The sequence below is a fragment of the Myotis daubentonii genome, chromosome 11 (genome assembly GCF_963259705.1).
Source record: "Myotis daubentonii chromosome 11, mMyoDau2.1, whole genome shotgun sequence".
Lineage (NCBI taxonomy): Eukaryota > Metazoa > Chordata > Mammalia > Chiroptera > Vespertilionidae > Myotis > Myotis daubentonii.
The window spans coordinates 19,692,413-19,708,457 of NC_081850.1; the positions used below are offsets into that span (position 1 = coordinate 19,692,413).

The 16,045-nt window shown below is 45.2% G+C and overlaps 3 protein-coding genes and 1 long non-coding RNA gene across 4 annotated transcripts in view; 2 read left to right on the forward strand and 2 right to left on the reverse strand.

Annotated features, from left to right (window-relative positions):
* Positions 1 to 7,629, forward strand: part of LOC132211861 (uncharacterized) — a 33,331-nt gene extending 25,702 nt beyond the window's left edge. The window contains exon 4 of the mRNA XM_059656535.1: positions 7,180 to 7,629. Within this exon, the coding sequence (XP_059512518.1) occupies positions 7,180 to 7,241 (62 nt within the window). The 3' untranslated portion in view covers positions 7,242 to 7,629. The remainder of the gene's footprint in view (positions 1 to 7,179) is intronic.
* Positions 3,111 to 3,739, reverse strand: LOC132211869 (interferon omega-1-like). Its single transcript, XM_059656543.1, has one exon. It carries the CDS (start codon positions 3,626 to 3,628, stop codon positions 3,113 to 3,115), a length of 516 nt encoding a protein of 171 aa, XP_059512526.1. The 5' UTR covers positions 3,629 to 3,739; the 3' UTR covers positions 3,111 to 3,112.
* A 3,218-nt stretch (positions 7,630 to 10,847) lies between the features above and the next one.
* On the reverse strand, positions 10,848 to 11,478 carry LOC132211866 (interferon omega-2-like). Its single transcript, XM_059656539.1, has one exon. It carries the CDS (start codon positions 11,476 to 11,478, stop codon positions 10,891 to 10,893), a length of 588 nt encoding a protein of 195 aa, XP_059512522.1. The 3' UTR covers positions 10,848 to 10,890.
* Positions 11,479 to 14,291: 2,813 nt separating this feature from the next.
* Positions 14,292 to 15,758, forward strand: LOC132211871 (uncharacterized). The gene is made up of 2 exons (XR_009447583.1): positions 14,292 to 14,516; positions 15,317 to 15,758. It is a non-coding gene; the product is annotated as an uncharacterized LOC132211871 (long non-coding RNA).
* The last annotated feature ends 287 nt before the right edge of the window (positions 15,759 to 16,045 follow it).

A 16,045-nucleotide genomic window follows, 5' to 3' on the forward strand; every position in this document is an offset into this window, starting at 1 on the left:
AAAACTTTATAAAGATATGCCTCCACGCTTCGAGGCCGGTTCCTGCCTCAAACTTCTCCCTTACTGGAAACACTCAGGGAGGGCGCTGCTGTAGCTAAGAGGACTGAAAGGTTTCTGGGGTTTTCTTGAGCTTCTATATTTGTAACAATGTTTCTTAGCAGCTCAGAGCCCAGCAGCGGCAGGCAGAGAACGTTGGAGTCCTCCATCACTGAAGCAAGCAAGCCTCCTGTTCGTGTCAGTAGCCTGGCTGCCAGCCTCCATCTTAGCTGGCAGTTAATTTGCATATCATCCTAATTAGCCAATGGGAAGGGTAGCGGACATATGGCTAATTACCATGTTTCTCTTTTATTAGATAGGATTTCGCTCAGAATTTCTGAGCTGACCACAGGAGATTCCATGATGACGTCTCTCAATAGGAACTTGTAGAACAGAAGCTGGTGAACTTCAGCTGTCCCTTCAGTCTGTGCGTTTCTCTTGGGCTTCTCTGTTCCCCCCGCTCTGTCTCACGCTCAGGGAGCAGGGCCGTGAGGCTCAGGCGACTAAGTCAGGGAGAAACCGCCTTCTTTCCTCAATTATTCCTGATGCTTCCTTGTAAATGTAACAACAACACCCTCATTACATAGTGTTTCCTGGGCACAGCCTGTGTGGCTCCTCTCACATGATTTTCCACTTCATCCTGAGGTTCAAATAAAGGGAAGTAAGTAAGAAAGAAAGGGACTTCACCATTTTTCTCTATAATTATCACGACTTGAGACTTTTTATTTCTCATTTCAACTTTCCCAGAAAGCAAAATGGATAGTTGTTTGTGGGCAAAATTAAAACTAATAGAATTCTGCATGTCATAAAAGTGAAAGAAGGGAAGTGGCTTCTGCTGACAAAAGGACAAAGTGTCAGTTGGCAGAATTGACTGCAGCCACACAGCGTCCTGGTGCTGTGGCAGAGGGAGGGGGAAGCCAGCCCTGAGCTCCTCCAAGTCAGGGATGGGCTGCCTCTGCCAGAGGCTCAAGAAGAGGACCTTCTGGGTCAGTGACCAGTCATGTTATTTCCTGTCATTTAATCCACATGCGGTCAGCTCTGAGGACAGAAGGGGAGACTCACAGCCACCACCTCTCAACAGCCTGAGACCTTGACCCCCACTGCTGGAACGGAACCCTCCGTGGCTGCACAGTGGCTGCATAGCCTCACGGCCCTGCACCCTGAGCGTGAGACAGAGCGGGGGGAACAGAGAAGCCCAAGAGAAACGCACAGACTGAAGGGACAGCTGAAGTTCACCAGCTTCTGTTCTACAAGTTTCTCTTGAGAGACGTCACTGAATCTCCCGTGCCCAGCTGAGAAATTCTGAGCGTAATCCTATCTAATAAAAGAGAAACATAGTTAACCCTGGCCTGGGTGCTCCATCTAGTTAATAAATCTACTCAGCTACTGACAAGATGTCCTTGAGAAGTCTGGATTTGAGAGAAATGGAATTGGATGATCCTAAGAGTGTGTGCTCCTAATTTGAATAATAATTATATTGCTATTTTAGAGTAAATGATAAAATTTGATTGCATGCTCACTATGGTCTAACCACTGTTCTAAGATCTTTGAAATGGCTACTTGAACCTTCTCAATGTCCCTGTGTTCATTAAACTTGTTTATACCACTATCATGCAGTATCAGTCTGGAGCGGTGAATTATTTGGAAGGTACCACGAATCCAAGGGCAAACCCTTAAGGAGCCTGAGATAACTGATTGTCGGGAAGGGCCTGTTTACAGATGACAAGGATAGTAAAGCACATGGGATTTGTGCACCAAGGAGAGACCACAGCATGGTAGCACTGAGCAGGGAGGGTGGGGTGGCATCAGATTCCAAGTTCCACTTCAATGCCAGTGGATTGCTGTCTACTCCGTATGACATCACCAGTGTGGTCTGAGTCCACAGAACTGACAGACTTCAAGTTCTAAGGAAAAGCAGACAACATTCCTTTTAAGTAGCTTTAAAGAGTAGACTTTTCTGACAATTGAAACGTTTGTCGCTGGCACTGGAGTAAGCGTGGTCCCTCCAGTTCCCAGCAAGCAGCTGTGGGGGTGTCCCCTGTGCTGGGGACACAGCTGTTGGCCACGTCTCTGTGGGAGAGCTCTGCTCTCAGCATCCACTTCCATCTTCTCCCCTCTGAACCACAAGGATCTGCAGAAACAGGTGTCTCAGTGCAGGCCCTTCCCAGTGTTCCCCTCCTGAGGGCCTGCCTGTTCCAGTCCAGGCTTTACCTGTGTCTGTTCTGCCCAGTTCTCCAGCCCCTGCTGACTTTCATCTCCTTCCTGTTCCTAGGTGTGCTCTGTCTCCTGTTCCATGATCACCAGATCAGAGGCTACTTCTCAACCCTTTGCAGTTAGTGCATCACCTAGATTGGTTCAGACCAGCTGCTGGGAGCCTAAGGGATAGTGCCCTGTACAGTCCTATCCTTGAAAACACCCCATGTGATCTACCTTAATCTCTCTCTGTACAAGTGGGTAGAATAGAATCAAGTTCCCAGAAAAATTTGGCGACACACGTTGAGTTGGCCAAGTTTCCAAATAGAAGGTGCCCATGACCTACAATCATTGTTTACACTTAAGCCAAAAGTAGTTTATGAGTCCTCTGATCCGAAATGCTTGGACTGTGCTCTTCCACAAACGCAAAATAAAGTTCTATAACGATCCAGGTCAGGATAGTTTTCTGTTGATCAGTTACAAGAGCCAGTGTGAACCTAACTGGCAAATGTCTTTAATTAAACATTATCCTGAAGAACATTTTCATTAAAAAAAATTGGAATTTATAGTTCAGAAACAGCAAATACCCCAGCCCCCTCCACCACCAACTGTTCCCAAAAATTAAACAGTAAAAAAGTTATGTCATAAGGTTGTTTATTTAATAAAATAGATCATGTACCTCTCTCTAAACATCAGTTTGCAAGTACATGGTGTACACTATATCTTGAAAATAACCCCTTGATTGCGGTGTCAGGTGTTTCTCAGCTGGTGCAGAAATGTGAGTGGAGATTGTTTTGGGGCTGAGCAAACAATGCCAGCGAAGAGGGAGAGTCAGTCACCATATAAATTCATTCTGAATTGGTTTACGTTCCTTTGAGGATTGTTACATGATTCCAGTGCGCAGTGAGATTTCCACTCTAACGACCTCCCAGGCACAGGAGCTGTATTTCTTCCTTCTCAGGTAGTTATGGATGCTTTGGAAGTACTTCGGGACGAGAATTCCCAAACTGGGACAAGCCCGGATGTCTCCTTCCCTCTGCTCCAGGCGCTCCAGGCTGTGATGAAGGCTGGACAGTAGGCGAGACAGGAGGGTGTGGTCCCATGCAGCCAGGCTGCGCTGTGCTCCGAAGAGGTGGAAGATCTGCAGGAGCATCAGATGGTGGAAGCAGGTGCGTTGTGTCTTCTGCATTTGGGTGATTGTCCCTCTATTCCAAGGGAATTTGAAGTCGTTTCTGTCAGCCAGGCATAAGTGAAGCGGCGTCCTGTGTAGTTGTGACAAAAGAATTAAGACTCTCCCGTTGTCTCGTGTATGGACCCAGTGTATGTCCTCCCCTAGAGAACCAGCAGGGAGGGAGCAGAGCATCACCCCTGCCACCAGCCACACAGGGATCTGGGCCATTGCGAGTTCCCGTGATGCAGGGACTACTGCCAGGGGGAGGCGCGGGCACAATTAGCAGCCACTTTCCTTCCTGGGATCCCGGGAAAGCGCGCTTCCCCCGCTGGCCGCCAGAGGGCGCGCAGGAGGCCTTGAGCGGAGCTGCTTTGGGGGAAGTGCAGTCAGGCCGGTGTGAGAGCAGAAGCGCTGGCCGCCCCGCGGAGCGCCTGGTGCTGCTTTAATAGTGAAGGCGAAACCCTCCATTCGGGCGCCGCGGCCGCCGCTGAAGAAGCAGCTCTGCCTGCGCCTCCCGCGGACACTGTGCCCAGGAAACCAGCCCCGGCGCGGGCCTGCTCTGCGCTTCCCCAGGAGTGTGGGGCTCTCCTTTTGCACGGAAGCTCCAGCGAGGCCATGTTCACCGGAACCCGTGTGCTGGGGGGTCAGAGGCTGCAGTGAGAGCGTGTTGGGGGGTTTGCACAGAATCGGGGCGCTTGCTGCGCTGGATGTCCACAGACTCAGAGCAGGACGCGGGGAGACGGGCGCGACTGCTCCGCGCTGGGGACGCTGTGGGGTGAGTGGGGCGCCCGGCCCGGGAGGGCGGCTGTGCAGCGGCTTTGGGGCTTTTCTCCGATGTCTCAATGTGACAACCTTAGGGAGCCATGGGGTAAAGTTAAATACACTGAAAAGTGCGAGCATTGAAACGCCTTTTCCAGAAGCTACTCAAAATATTCAAGTACTTTAATATTAAAAATAAATATGAAGCCTAATGTTTAAGAAATATTTTATATTCAAGCATCAGTTAATTAACCTTTTAAAATAGTTAAATAGTTTAGTATTAAATAAATATCACTGTAAATTTTTTAATATATTTTAAACGTGGAAACTATTAACACATTCTTTTAAACTTTAAAAATATTTAAATACTGATTTAAATATCCCCATAAAACTTAAACTATTTTAATCTTAGACATCGTTCTATTAGGATTTTTAAAATACTTATATATCGAATATTAACTATTAACTGAAAATTTAAAATGTTTTAATTTTTACCACTCAGATTATGAAACTCCATGTATGAAACTTCCACTTTATTTCAAGTGTATTTTATTTGTACCAAAACAAGGATTTGATATAGTTTTACTGTCTTGTCTGGAATGGAAGCAGACACTTTAGTAGTTTCAGGATGACTTGTGTTCAGCCTGGTCTGCCTGGCTCAGCGCTGGAGCTTAAGCCTATGAAACCAGGAAGTCCTGGTTTCATTTCTGGTCTGGACACAGGTCCTGGTTGCAAGCTAGATCCCGGGGTGAGGCTTGCAGAAGGCAGCCCAACAAGGATTCTCTCGCCTCATGGATGTTTCTATCTGTCTCTCCCTTTACCTTCTATTCAGAAATCAATAACAGTATTTTATTTAAGATATTATTTTTTATAAAATGGATTTCTTGTTTTTGTTAAGTTTCTTGTAACCACGTGACAATGGTGAATCCTTTTTCTTTAACTTCACTTTACTGAAACGTCATCACAGGTTTGGACCTTGAATGAATCGTTAAAAGTAAACCTTGGTGCTGTGTACAGGCTGGAGAGAACAGTTAGCAGGTCATATCTTTCCTTTTCTTTGGTTAGAATTTTGTAGACTGAATGGAACTTGCTAAAATTATATTTGCATCGTTTTCCATCCCTTCAAAAGCTTCTCAGGGACTTGCAAGTGGAAGGCCATTTCATGTCATCATAATGTTGACATTTTGTTCACCACGGATGTGCTGCATTAATTCATTTTTCCGTATTGCCTGGAAGTACTGTGTATCTTGATGACACAGATGTGAGTCCTTCTTAAACTCTGTGCTTGAGGGAAGTACTCTCCCCTTCTGGTAACCTAGGAAAGCGCTTTGGAATGAGTGTTGTGATCTTCAAGGGCTGAAAACCTAGCTATGTCCTGTTTCTTACCAGCATCACGCTCTGCCTCTTGCTGGCCTGTTTGGTTATGTTTTCCTGAGCCTCAGATAATACCCCAGAGGTGGTCTGCCTCTGAGGGTGACAGAGGGGACTATTGGCTCATTGTTCCCATTCACAGAACAGCAGTGTTTTGTCAGGAACCTTTCCTCAGAGCTGGTTCTCTGCAGAGTGGGCTCTGAGATTCCTCTGGTTCCTGTGCCAGGCCCTGATCTCGGTGTAACTCAGTGCCGTACAATTTCCCCAGCACCTTTTATTGAAGAGTCTGTCTTCCTCTGTTGTATGCTCTTGCCTCCATGACAAATATTAATTTTGCATAATCGCATGGGTTTACTTCTGGAGTCTCTGTTCTGTTCCAGTGATCTATATGCCTGTTCTTGTGCCGGTGCCAGGCTGTTAAGATTACAGTGGCTTTGCAGTAACACTTGATATCCGGTGTTGTGCTTCCTCCAAGTTTGTTCTTCCTCACTATTGCTGCGGCTATTTGAGGTTTTCTTTTGTTCCATATCCATTTATGGAGTATTTCTTCTAGATCTGTGAAATATGCTGTTGGTATTTTAATAGGGATTGCATTGAATCTATAGATTTCTTTGGGTAGTATGGACATTTTAATGATGTTGATTCTATGAATCCATAAACACTGTAGGTTCTTCTACTTTTTTATACGTTCCTCTTTGCTCAATAGTTTTCTAAGTGTAAGACTTTTATCTCCCTGGTTATGTTTATTCCTAGGAATCTTAAGTTGTTCGGGCACTGTGGTAAATTGGATTGTTTGTTTAGTTTTTCTTTCTGAGAAGTGATTATTGGTATATAACGCAGTAGAGTAAAGAAAACTTGTTCAATAAATGGTCTGGGATGGTTGGAAAGCCACATGCAAAAGAATGGAACTGGGTTACAGTGTGTCCCCATGAATAAAACTTAACTGAAAGGGGATTAAATACATAGATAGAAGGTCTGAAAAAATAAAATCTATAGAAGAAAGCATAGGTACTAAATGTATAGGCCTTGGCTGTAGAGAACATTTTATGAAATTGACTCCAAAGGCAAGTGAAGTGAAGGCAAAAATAAATGAATGGGACTATATCACACTAACAAGCTTCTGCAGAGCAAAAGAAACTGACAACTAAACAAGGAGGTAACCAACGAATGGGAGATAATATTTGCAAACAATAGCTCCAACAAAGGTTTAACATCCACACTTTATAAAGAACTCATAAAACTCAACACTAAACAAACTACCCAACCTGACCATGAGCAGAGAAGCTGACTAGACGTCTCTCCCAAGAAGACGTACAAACATCCCACAGACATATGAAAAGATGGTCAATGTCACTAGCAATTCGGGAAGCGCAAATCAAAGCTACAGTGAGCCACCGTGTCACATCAGGTAGAATGGCTGTTACCAGTAAGACAAGTACCAACAAGTGTTGGAGCAGCTGTGGGTCAGGGGGCCCACATTCATTGGGATGTAGGTGCAGCCACTAAGGAAAACAGTCTGGCGATTTCCCCAAAAAATGAAGACTAGAGCTCCCTGCTATATGAGCCAACAATCCCTCTCCTGTGTATATACCCCAAAACACTCAAAAACATGATTCACAAAGATATATGCACCCCTCTGTTCACTGCAGCATTATTCACTGTGGCCGATACATGGAGACCACCAAGGTGTCCTTCAATAGAGAATTGGTGAAAGAAGACGTGGAACATAGACGCCATGGAATACTAATAAGAAAAGATGAAATACTGCCATTTGGGACAGCGTGAATGGATCCTGAGAATATTATGCTACATGACATAAGTGAGGCAGAAAAAGCTGAGCACCATGTGATGTCCTATGTGGGATGTCAAACTAATCTCATGGACACAAACAGTAGTGTGCTGGTTGCCAGAGGGGAGTGTGTGGGAGGAGGGGAGTGAAGGGGGACTTATAGTGACAGAAGAGGATTTGACTTTGGGTGGTGTGCGTACAGTACAATATACAGCTCTTGTAACAAATCCACACCTGAAACCTATATGACCCTATGGACCCTTGTCACCCGAAGACATTTTTTAAACAAAAGAAAGTGAAAAATAAATAAGCACTTAAATCACTCAGGGGGTGTTGCAGAGAATGTTCCCACGTGGCTTTATGTCAGGGAGAAATGACATAACCCAATTCATACAGAGTATCTGGGGTCATAGAGACACAGGTTTAGAACTCCACTAGGCGCTACAGTATTTTATCTTAGATCCTTGTGATGATTAGTTTTGTGTTTCAATTGGATTGGCCCATGAGATGCCCAGCTACTTGGTTGAACTTTCTGAATGTGTCTGTGAGGGGGTTTTGGTCTGAGACTGACAATGAAGTACATGGACTGAGGAAAGCTATCATTCTCCCTAATATGAGTCCACCTCACCTACCATTTGAAGGCCTTGAATAGAACATAATGGCTGACCTTGGAATAAGAAAACGATAATTTAGCTAAATTCAATGTAACAAAAGGTATAGTAAAAGGGAGGATGAAGGGCACAGTAGGGGTAGGGAGAGAGCACAAGCTGCTTGCCCCGGCTGGGGGATGAAGGAGAGTAACTCCTGTCCCACGGCCAACCTTCAGCTCTGCAAAATCAGCCACATGATTATTGTTTCATTTTTTCCCAGATGTAATCAGTTGGGAACAAGGAATGGGAATCACCAATCAACTCACAAAAGACTCACTTTAACTAAGAACACCCAATTACTAATACTCTCTAGCAAAATAATGGATGTTACTCATTTTCAATGTGCATTTCCTATGATTAGTGAATTCATTTACAAATTTGGGTCATTTACTGGGAAATATCATTACTACTCAAGATGACATAGAAGTGGGCTATGTCTCTCAGTGGTTACTGTTGACCCACCCATGGAAAGGTCAAGAGTTTGCTTCCAGCTCAAGGGCATGTACCTAGGTTGCCAGTTCAGTCCCGGCCTAGTCAGCTGCAAGCAGAACCCAACCAGTATATGTCTCTCCCACACTGATGTTGTTCTCTGTCTCCCTTCCTTTGTCTCTGAAAACCCCTTTAAATAATAAATATGAGAATGACATTACTGAGCACCTCCTAAGGTCTAGGCACTATTCTAAGCATATGAATTCATACTTCATTCCTTTGAACACGTCTTTGAATACGTGCATGTATAAAACAGGTGTTTCTCAAGCACCTTCATGTGTCAGTCTGTTCTTCTAACTTTAGTACAGGAGTTAACAAATTGGCAGGTGTGGTTCCTTTCATTATTTCTTTTTTATGAAGAAGAAGACGAAGCCACAGGGAGATTAGCTTTCCCAAGTTCCTAACAATCCTTGAGCATCTAGGACAGTGATGGCGAACCTATGACACGCGTGTCAGAGGTGACATGCGAACTCATTTTTTTGGGTGATTTTTCTTTCTTAAATGGCATTTATATATATATATACAATAAATATCAAAAATATAAATCTTTGTTTTACTATGGTTGCAAATATCAAAAATTTTCTATATGTGACACGGCACCAGAGTTAAGTTAGGGTTTTTCAAAATGCTGACACGCCGAGCTCAAAAGGTTCACCATCACTGATCTAGAAGTTCTGACTCCATAATCTAAGCTCTTAACATTCTAGGAATTTCCCTCTTCCCAGGAACAAAGAGGCTGCTGAGCATCGGAACATCCTCTCTCCAGGACAGTCTGTGTGATGGTTAATTTTTTGTGTCAACTTGGCTCGGTCAACCACCGGCCACCCTGAATTTCAACTTAAAATGTACCTGGAGGTAGAGAACCATAAATGCAGCAGCCCAGATGGTCACAGTTTAACCCAGCAGAACTCCAAAATGGCAGAACAACCTCTTTGTAACTTAAAAGCAACACAGTTGACTTCCATTAAATCTGTAAAGCAGCCAAAACTGGTTTGGCTCAGTGGATAGAGCTCCCGCCTGCAGACTGACGGGTCCCAGGTTCGATTCCGGTCAAGGGCATGTACCTGGGTTGCGGGCATATCCCCAGTGGGAGATGTGCAAGAGGCAGCTGATCGATGTTTCTCTCTCATCGATGTTTCTAACTCTCTATCTCTCACCCTTTCTCTCTGTAAAAAAATCAATAAAATATATTTAAAAAAAAAATCTGTAAAGCAAGTAGCAAGGATCATACCATTGGAAAGGTGATCGGCAATCAGGGGGAAAAGTCCAGAATTTCCAGGTTTTTCTCCTTCTGCTAAACTGGCCCATGAAGTAGAGTAGTAGAGGAGAGAAAGATAAAGGATAAAGATATATTAAAATCGTACCCACAATTTATTTAAAAGCAAACTGAAGCATTGGCTAGATCATCTGAGGCACAGATTCACGAAATCCTCCCACATTGATCTCTGCCTCCTCTCTGAGATATTCACACAACACGCACACGCAGTTATGTGAATTTGGCTGATTCCTTTCCCTTCAGCATCGATGTCATCACTGAGACATTGGCATTTGCTCAGGGCCCAGAAGCACACGTCAGCGCGCTCCTAGAGACAGAAGTGTCTACAGCAGTTTTGAAGAACATAGAGCAGCCACTCAATGTTTGCTCCCTCCCTTTGCCTTTTCTTCTGCTTAGAAACCTTGAAGGGGAAACCACAACAGAACTAGAGGCAGTGAGGGCGGGGAGGGAGGGGAGTGAATACATCCAGTACAGCAGGACTGGGGAGGCTGGTAGGAAGAGGACCAGATGCCAGTATCAGCCAACCAATACCATATATCTTTTCCACTTCCCTCTACCGGACTCCTCCCAGATAGTTCCACCCTCTCCTTGCTGACAGAATATAAATCGGTTCTGACATTATCCCTGAGCATCTTCCAAGTTTACCAGGACTCTTCTCAGTTCCATGCGTTGCCAGCTTTGGATGGGCACTTTCTGAGAAGTGGAGGAACTGTTCTAAAGGACTTAATAAAAGGGTACTATTTTGAGATACATTAAAAGAAAATACGGATTTAGGGTTTCATATTTTAAAACTCAAGAAGTTTTTTAATACGAATTGAATAAAACAAAATGCAAATTTCATAACAGAAAAGTTATGTTTTGTCAATTTTAATACAAGATAAGAGCAAATATTGGTTATATAAATACAGAAATATGAAAAGATGAAAGAATAAATAAATACATAAATAACAATAAATAACCATTCAGGCAGTAACCTATCAGGGACCGTTGACCCAGGAGCTGAATTTTCTAACATTTTCTCACTTAAAACCCTGACAACAGATTTCCTGAGGAAAAGTCAGTAAATTCTGTGACTAGAGCAGATGTACCAGCCTTTGCACATGACCCAGGACAGACGGACAAAGGTGGGGCGGCACATTCATCAGTGAGAATCCTTTCAGGGGGATCCCACGTCTCCATCCTTATTTCTTAGCCTTTCTTGCAAGGCTGTTATTGAGGAGAAGGGTCTCATGATTTCCACTCTGACAACCTCCCAGGCGCAGTCACTATATTTCTTCTCCTTCAGGTAGAGACGGATGCCCTGGAAGTACCTCCTCAAGGCCAGGGTAGGGCGCTGCATGGCCAGGGCAGATCCTTCCTCTCCCATCTCCTCCACCAAACATGTGTCCAGGTCTTCCAGCTGCCGGTGGAGTCCTGAGCGCAGTTGGTCCACGAGGGTCTTGTTCCAGGTGAGAGAGGAGTTCTCTGTGGCCAAGAGGTTGGAGACCTGCTGGAGCATCTCGTGGAGGACAGCGATGGCCTGGGCCTTCTGGACCTGGCTGCCATCCACCGTTGCCTGGGGGAATCTGAAGTCCTTTCTGTCCTTCAGACAGAAGAAAGGGGAGATTGTGCTCATTTGGCTCAGAAGCTCTAAGTTCTCCCTGCTGAGCAGGACGTGGTCCTGAGGCAGGTCACAGCCCAGAGCTCCCCCGGGGCCAGCGCAGAACACCACCAGGGCGGTGAGTAGAGAGAGCAGGAGGGCCATGGGCGAACAAGGGTGCTGCTGGCCTGGCTGAGCTGGGCGTCTGGAGAACAACCTGGGGCCAAAAGTTGTGCAATGACCTTCTTTCTAAGCATGGCCCTTAAATAGGGAACACACCAGTTTTCATTTTCTAAACATTTCTTTCCACTTTCCCTTCCTTTTTTGTTTTCTCTTAGGTGGTCTAAGGAGATGTCATCAATCTGCAATATTAATTTCCTATTTTACATTCCCACAAACTTTAGATGTTTCAGTCCACGTGGATACTTGATCAAATGAAAAGGTCTTTGTCCTAAAGTCAGAGTTTATGTAGGTGTGTAAATACTTACACACATGCACATACATATGTTTTTATTGCATAAGTACAGCTCTTCTCTGCTTTAGAAACAGATTGCACCGTGACTCTGGGCAACCTGGTGCCCTGCTGACTTTGCACAGGGAGCCAGGCTCCCTCATTCCTGTGGGCTTGTGTATTTTGTCAGGTACTTGCCAGACTCATGTGGTAAATAATCTCCTTAGAACCAAGGACTGAGTGTAATTTACTGTTGTGTTCTCTGCAGAGGCGGAGGTGATTAGTGACTGCGTTTTGAGGATGTTTCTCTGCTGGGGTCCAACCACAGCAGGTCCAGGGGTCCCCAAAGGTGTGGACGGAGTCGGCGAAGAAGGAATGACACGGAGACATCGTTCAGTTGATCAGCAGCCTAGCCAGGATCTCTAGCCAAGTTCTGGTTAGGATCTCCAGCCAGGTTCTGTTTCCATGTTCTCTTTCTAGGTTCTCCAGCCAGGTTCCCCAGGTTCTCCAGCCAGGTTCTGTAGCCATGTTGCTTCGCTAGGTTCTCCAGCCAGGTTCAGTCACCAGGTTCTTGTCAGGTTCTCTTGCCATGTTTTATCCAGGTTCTGTAGCCAGGTTCTGTCTCTAGGTTCTGTCTCTGGGTTCTGTGGCCAGTTTCTGTCCAGGATCTTTTGCCATGTTCTCTCCAGCAAAGTTCTTCTGTCTCTAGGTTCTGTGTAGGTTCTGTGTCTAGGTTCTGTCTTTCTGTTGTCTTGTTACATCTGTATTTATACCAGTTGATTCCAATTCTATCAATCTCTATTCCAAAGATTAGGGCGTTTTTTATCTGCATTCCAGGGAGTAAAGATTATGTAGCTTAAGCATGATTGTCCTTAGTTAAAGTGATTAATTACCCGCCTGGCATTTAGTTAAGGGGTTTTATTTCCTCCCTAACTTCAGGGGAAAATCCCTACCTGGGGAAACAACATTTCTCAGAGAGGTGACCTTGGTTAAAACACATAGTGCCAAGAAGCTGAGCAAACATATTAAGAACAGTATGCCATATATGCCAGGTCCCTTGAAACGGCAAGGCTGGACCAGCTCCTGGCATTTCTCCTCTAGAACCCATTCCTGCAGGGCCCTGTGGTTATGCTTCACCAGGGCCACTAGGTCAGGACTCTGGACATTGCCATTTCTTTCCGGCATTTGTAACTGGTTGTCAGTGCTCCTCAGGCTGTGCCAATGCCCCCGGCAGGAATCCAGGTTCTTTGCTGGTGGCTGTAGGTGTGGAGAGTCTCATAACAAGATAGTAATATGTTCCCAGCACCACCCCATTCACGAGGCCGATAGCAGCTCTAGTCACCCTTTGCCTCTGAAATGACAGTGTCCTCAACCCAGACTCTCTGGGACTCCGCCCCTTGAGGACAGGTTCGCCGCATCCTGAGGTCCTTAGAATCCTCCCCCAGGCGGAGGGGCTTGTGTTTTTGTGGCAAAATAATCATCAGGATCCTCCTGCTCCCCCGGGAAGGTTTGTGTGAAGGACCCTTGTTCTCTGTGGGACCTGCTCCTTTCCTGAGCCAGCACCCAGGTGTCAGTGATGTCCCAAGCCGTCAGCGCTGACAGCAAACGTTTTTTTATCTAAGTCGATGGGGGAATTAGGTATCCATTTGCAATCATTGATCTTCAGGAGGCCAATAATTTTTATTTGGCAAGTGCAGCTTCTATGATTAAATTCTCTATTTAAATTATTGAACACATTATGCTCAGGATTTGTCAGCTGGGCACGGAGATTCAGTGACGTCTCTCAGTAGAAACTTGTAGAACAGAAGCTTGTGAACTTCAGCTGTCCCTTCAGTCTGCGTTTCTCTTGGGCTTCTCTGTTCCCCCCGCTCTGTCTCACGCTCAGGGTGCAGGGCAGTGAGGCTCAGGCGACTAAGTCAGGGAGGAACCGCCTTCTTTCCGTAATTATTCCTGATGCTTCCTTGTAAATGTAAACAACAACACCCTCATTACATAGTGTTTCCTGGGCACAGCCTGTGTGGCTCCTCTGACATGATTTCCACTTCATCCTGAGGTTCCTATCAAGGGAAGTAAGAAAGACAAAGGGACTTCACCATTTTTCTCTAGAATTATCACGTCTTGCGACTTTTTATTTCTCATTACGACTTACCCAGAAAGCAAAATCGACAGTTGTTTGTGGGCAAAATTAAAACTAATAGAATTCTGCATGTCATAAAAGTGAAAGAAGGGAAGTGGCTTCTGCTGACAAATGGACAAAGCGTCAGTTGGCAGAATTGACTGCAGCCACACAGGGTCCCTGGTGCTGTGGCAGAGGGAGGGGGAAGCCAGCCCTGAGCTCCTCCAAGGCAGGGATGGGCTGCCTCTGCCAGAGGCTCAGAGAAGAGGACCTTCTGGGTCAGTGACCAGCCATGTCATTTCCTGTCATTTAATCCACATGCGATCAGCTCTGAGGACAGAAGGGGAGACTCACAGCCACCACCTCTCAACAGCCTGAGACCTTGACCCCCACTGCTGGAACGGAACCCTCCGTGGCTGTGTCCAGTCATGTTATTTCCGGCTATTTCAGTGATGGCGAACCTTTTGAGCTCAGCGTGTCAGCATTTTGAAAAACCCTAACTTAACTCTGGTGCCGTGCCACATATAGAAATTTTTTTAATATTTGCAACCATAGTAAAACAAAGACTTATATTTTTGATATTTATTTTATATATTTAAATGTCATATAACAAAGAAAAATCAACCAAAAAAATGAGTTCGCGTGTCTACTGGGAGCCGGTCCATCCGTGCTGCTTGACACAGTCGCTGCAGGGAAGGAACATCTGCAGAGCATATGTTTCAAGGGACCTGGCATATATGGCATACTGTTCTTAATATGTTTGCTCCCCTTAGTGCTATGTGTTTTAACCAAGGTCATCTCTCTGAGAAAGGTTGTTTCCCCAGGTGGGGATCTTCCCCTGAAGTTAGGGAGAGAATAAAACCCCTTAACTAAGTGCCAGGCAGGTAGTTAATCACTTTAACTACGAACAATCACACTTAAGCTACATAATCTTTCCTCCCTGGAATGGAGATAAGAAACACCCTAACCTTTGGAATAGAGATTGATAGGATTGGAATCAACTGGTATAAATACAGATGTAACAAGACAACAGGACACAGAACCTAGAGACAGAACCTAGGGAGAGAACATGGCAAAAGATCCAGGACAGAAACTGGCCATAGATCCTAGAGACAGAACCTGGCTACGGAACCTAGATAGAACATGGCAAGAGAACCTGACTAGAACCTGGTGACCGAACCTGGTTGGAGAACCTGGACAGAACCTAGCGAGGGGACATGGCTACAGAACCTGGCTGAAGAACCTAGCAAGAGAACATGGACACAGAACCTGGCTGGAGATCTTAACCTGAACTTCGCTGGAGATCCTGACCAGAACTTGGCTAGAGATCCTGGCTAGGCTGCTGATCAACTGAACACTGTCTCTGTGTCATTCCTTCTTCACCGACTCTGTCCACACCTTTGGGGACCCCTGGACCTGCTGGGGTTGGACCCCAGCACGTGTCACCTCTGACACGCATGTCATAGGTTCACCATCACTGTGCTATTTAATCCACATGTGGTCAGCTCTGAGGACAGAAGGGAAGACTCACAGCCACCACCTCTCAACAGCTTGAGACCTCGACCCCCACTGCTGGAACGGAACCCTCCCTGGCTGCATAGTGGACCTTAACCCTGGTCTGGGTGCTGGATCTAGTTAATAAATCCACTCAGTTTCGGAGAAGATGGCCTTGAGAAATCTGGATTTGAGAGAAATGGAATTGGATGATCCTAAAAGAGTGTGCTCTTAATTTAAATAATAATTATATAAATATTTTACAGTAATTGATAAAATTTTATTGCATGCTAACTGTGGTCTAACCACTGTTCTCAGATCTTTGAAATGGCTCATTGAAACTTCTCAATTTCCCTATTTGCATTAAACCTTTTTATATCACTATTATGCAGTATCAGTGTGGAGCAATGAATTATTTGGAAGGTACCACGAATCCAAGGTCAAAACCTTAAGGCGTGGAGATAACGGCTTGTGTGGAAGGGCCCTTTAACAGAGGGCAAGGATAGTAAAGGACATGGGACTTATGAACCATAGTGGCTGTGGCATGAGAGCACTGAGCAGAGAGGGTGTGGTGGTAATGGATTCCAAGTTCCACTTCAAATGCCAGTGGATTGCATATTGTTCTGTATGACATCGCCAGTGTGGTCTGTGTCCATAGAACTGATTGACTT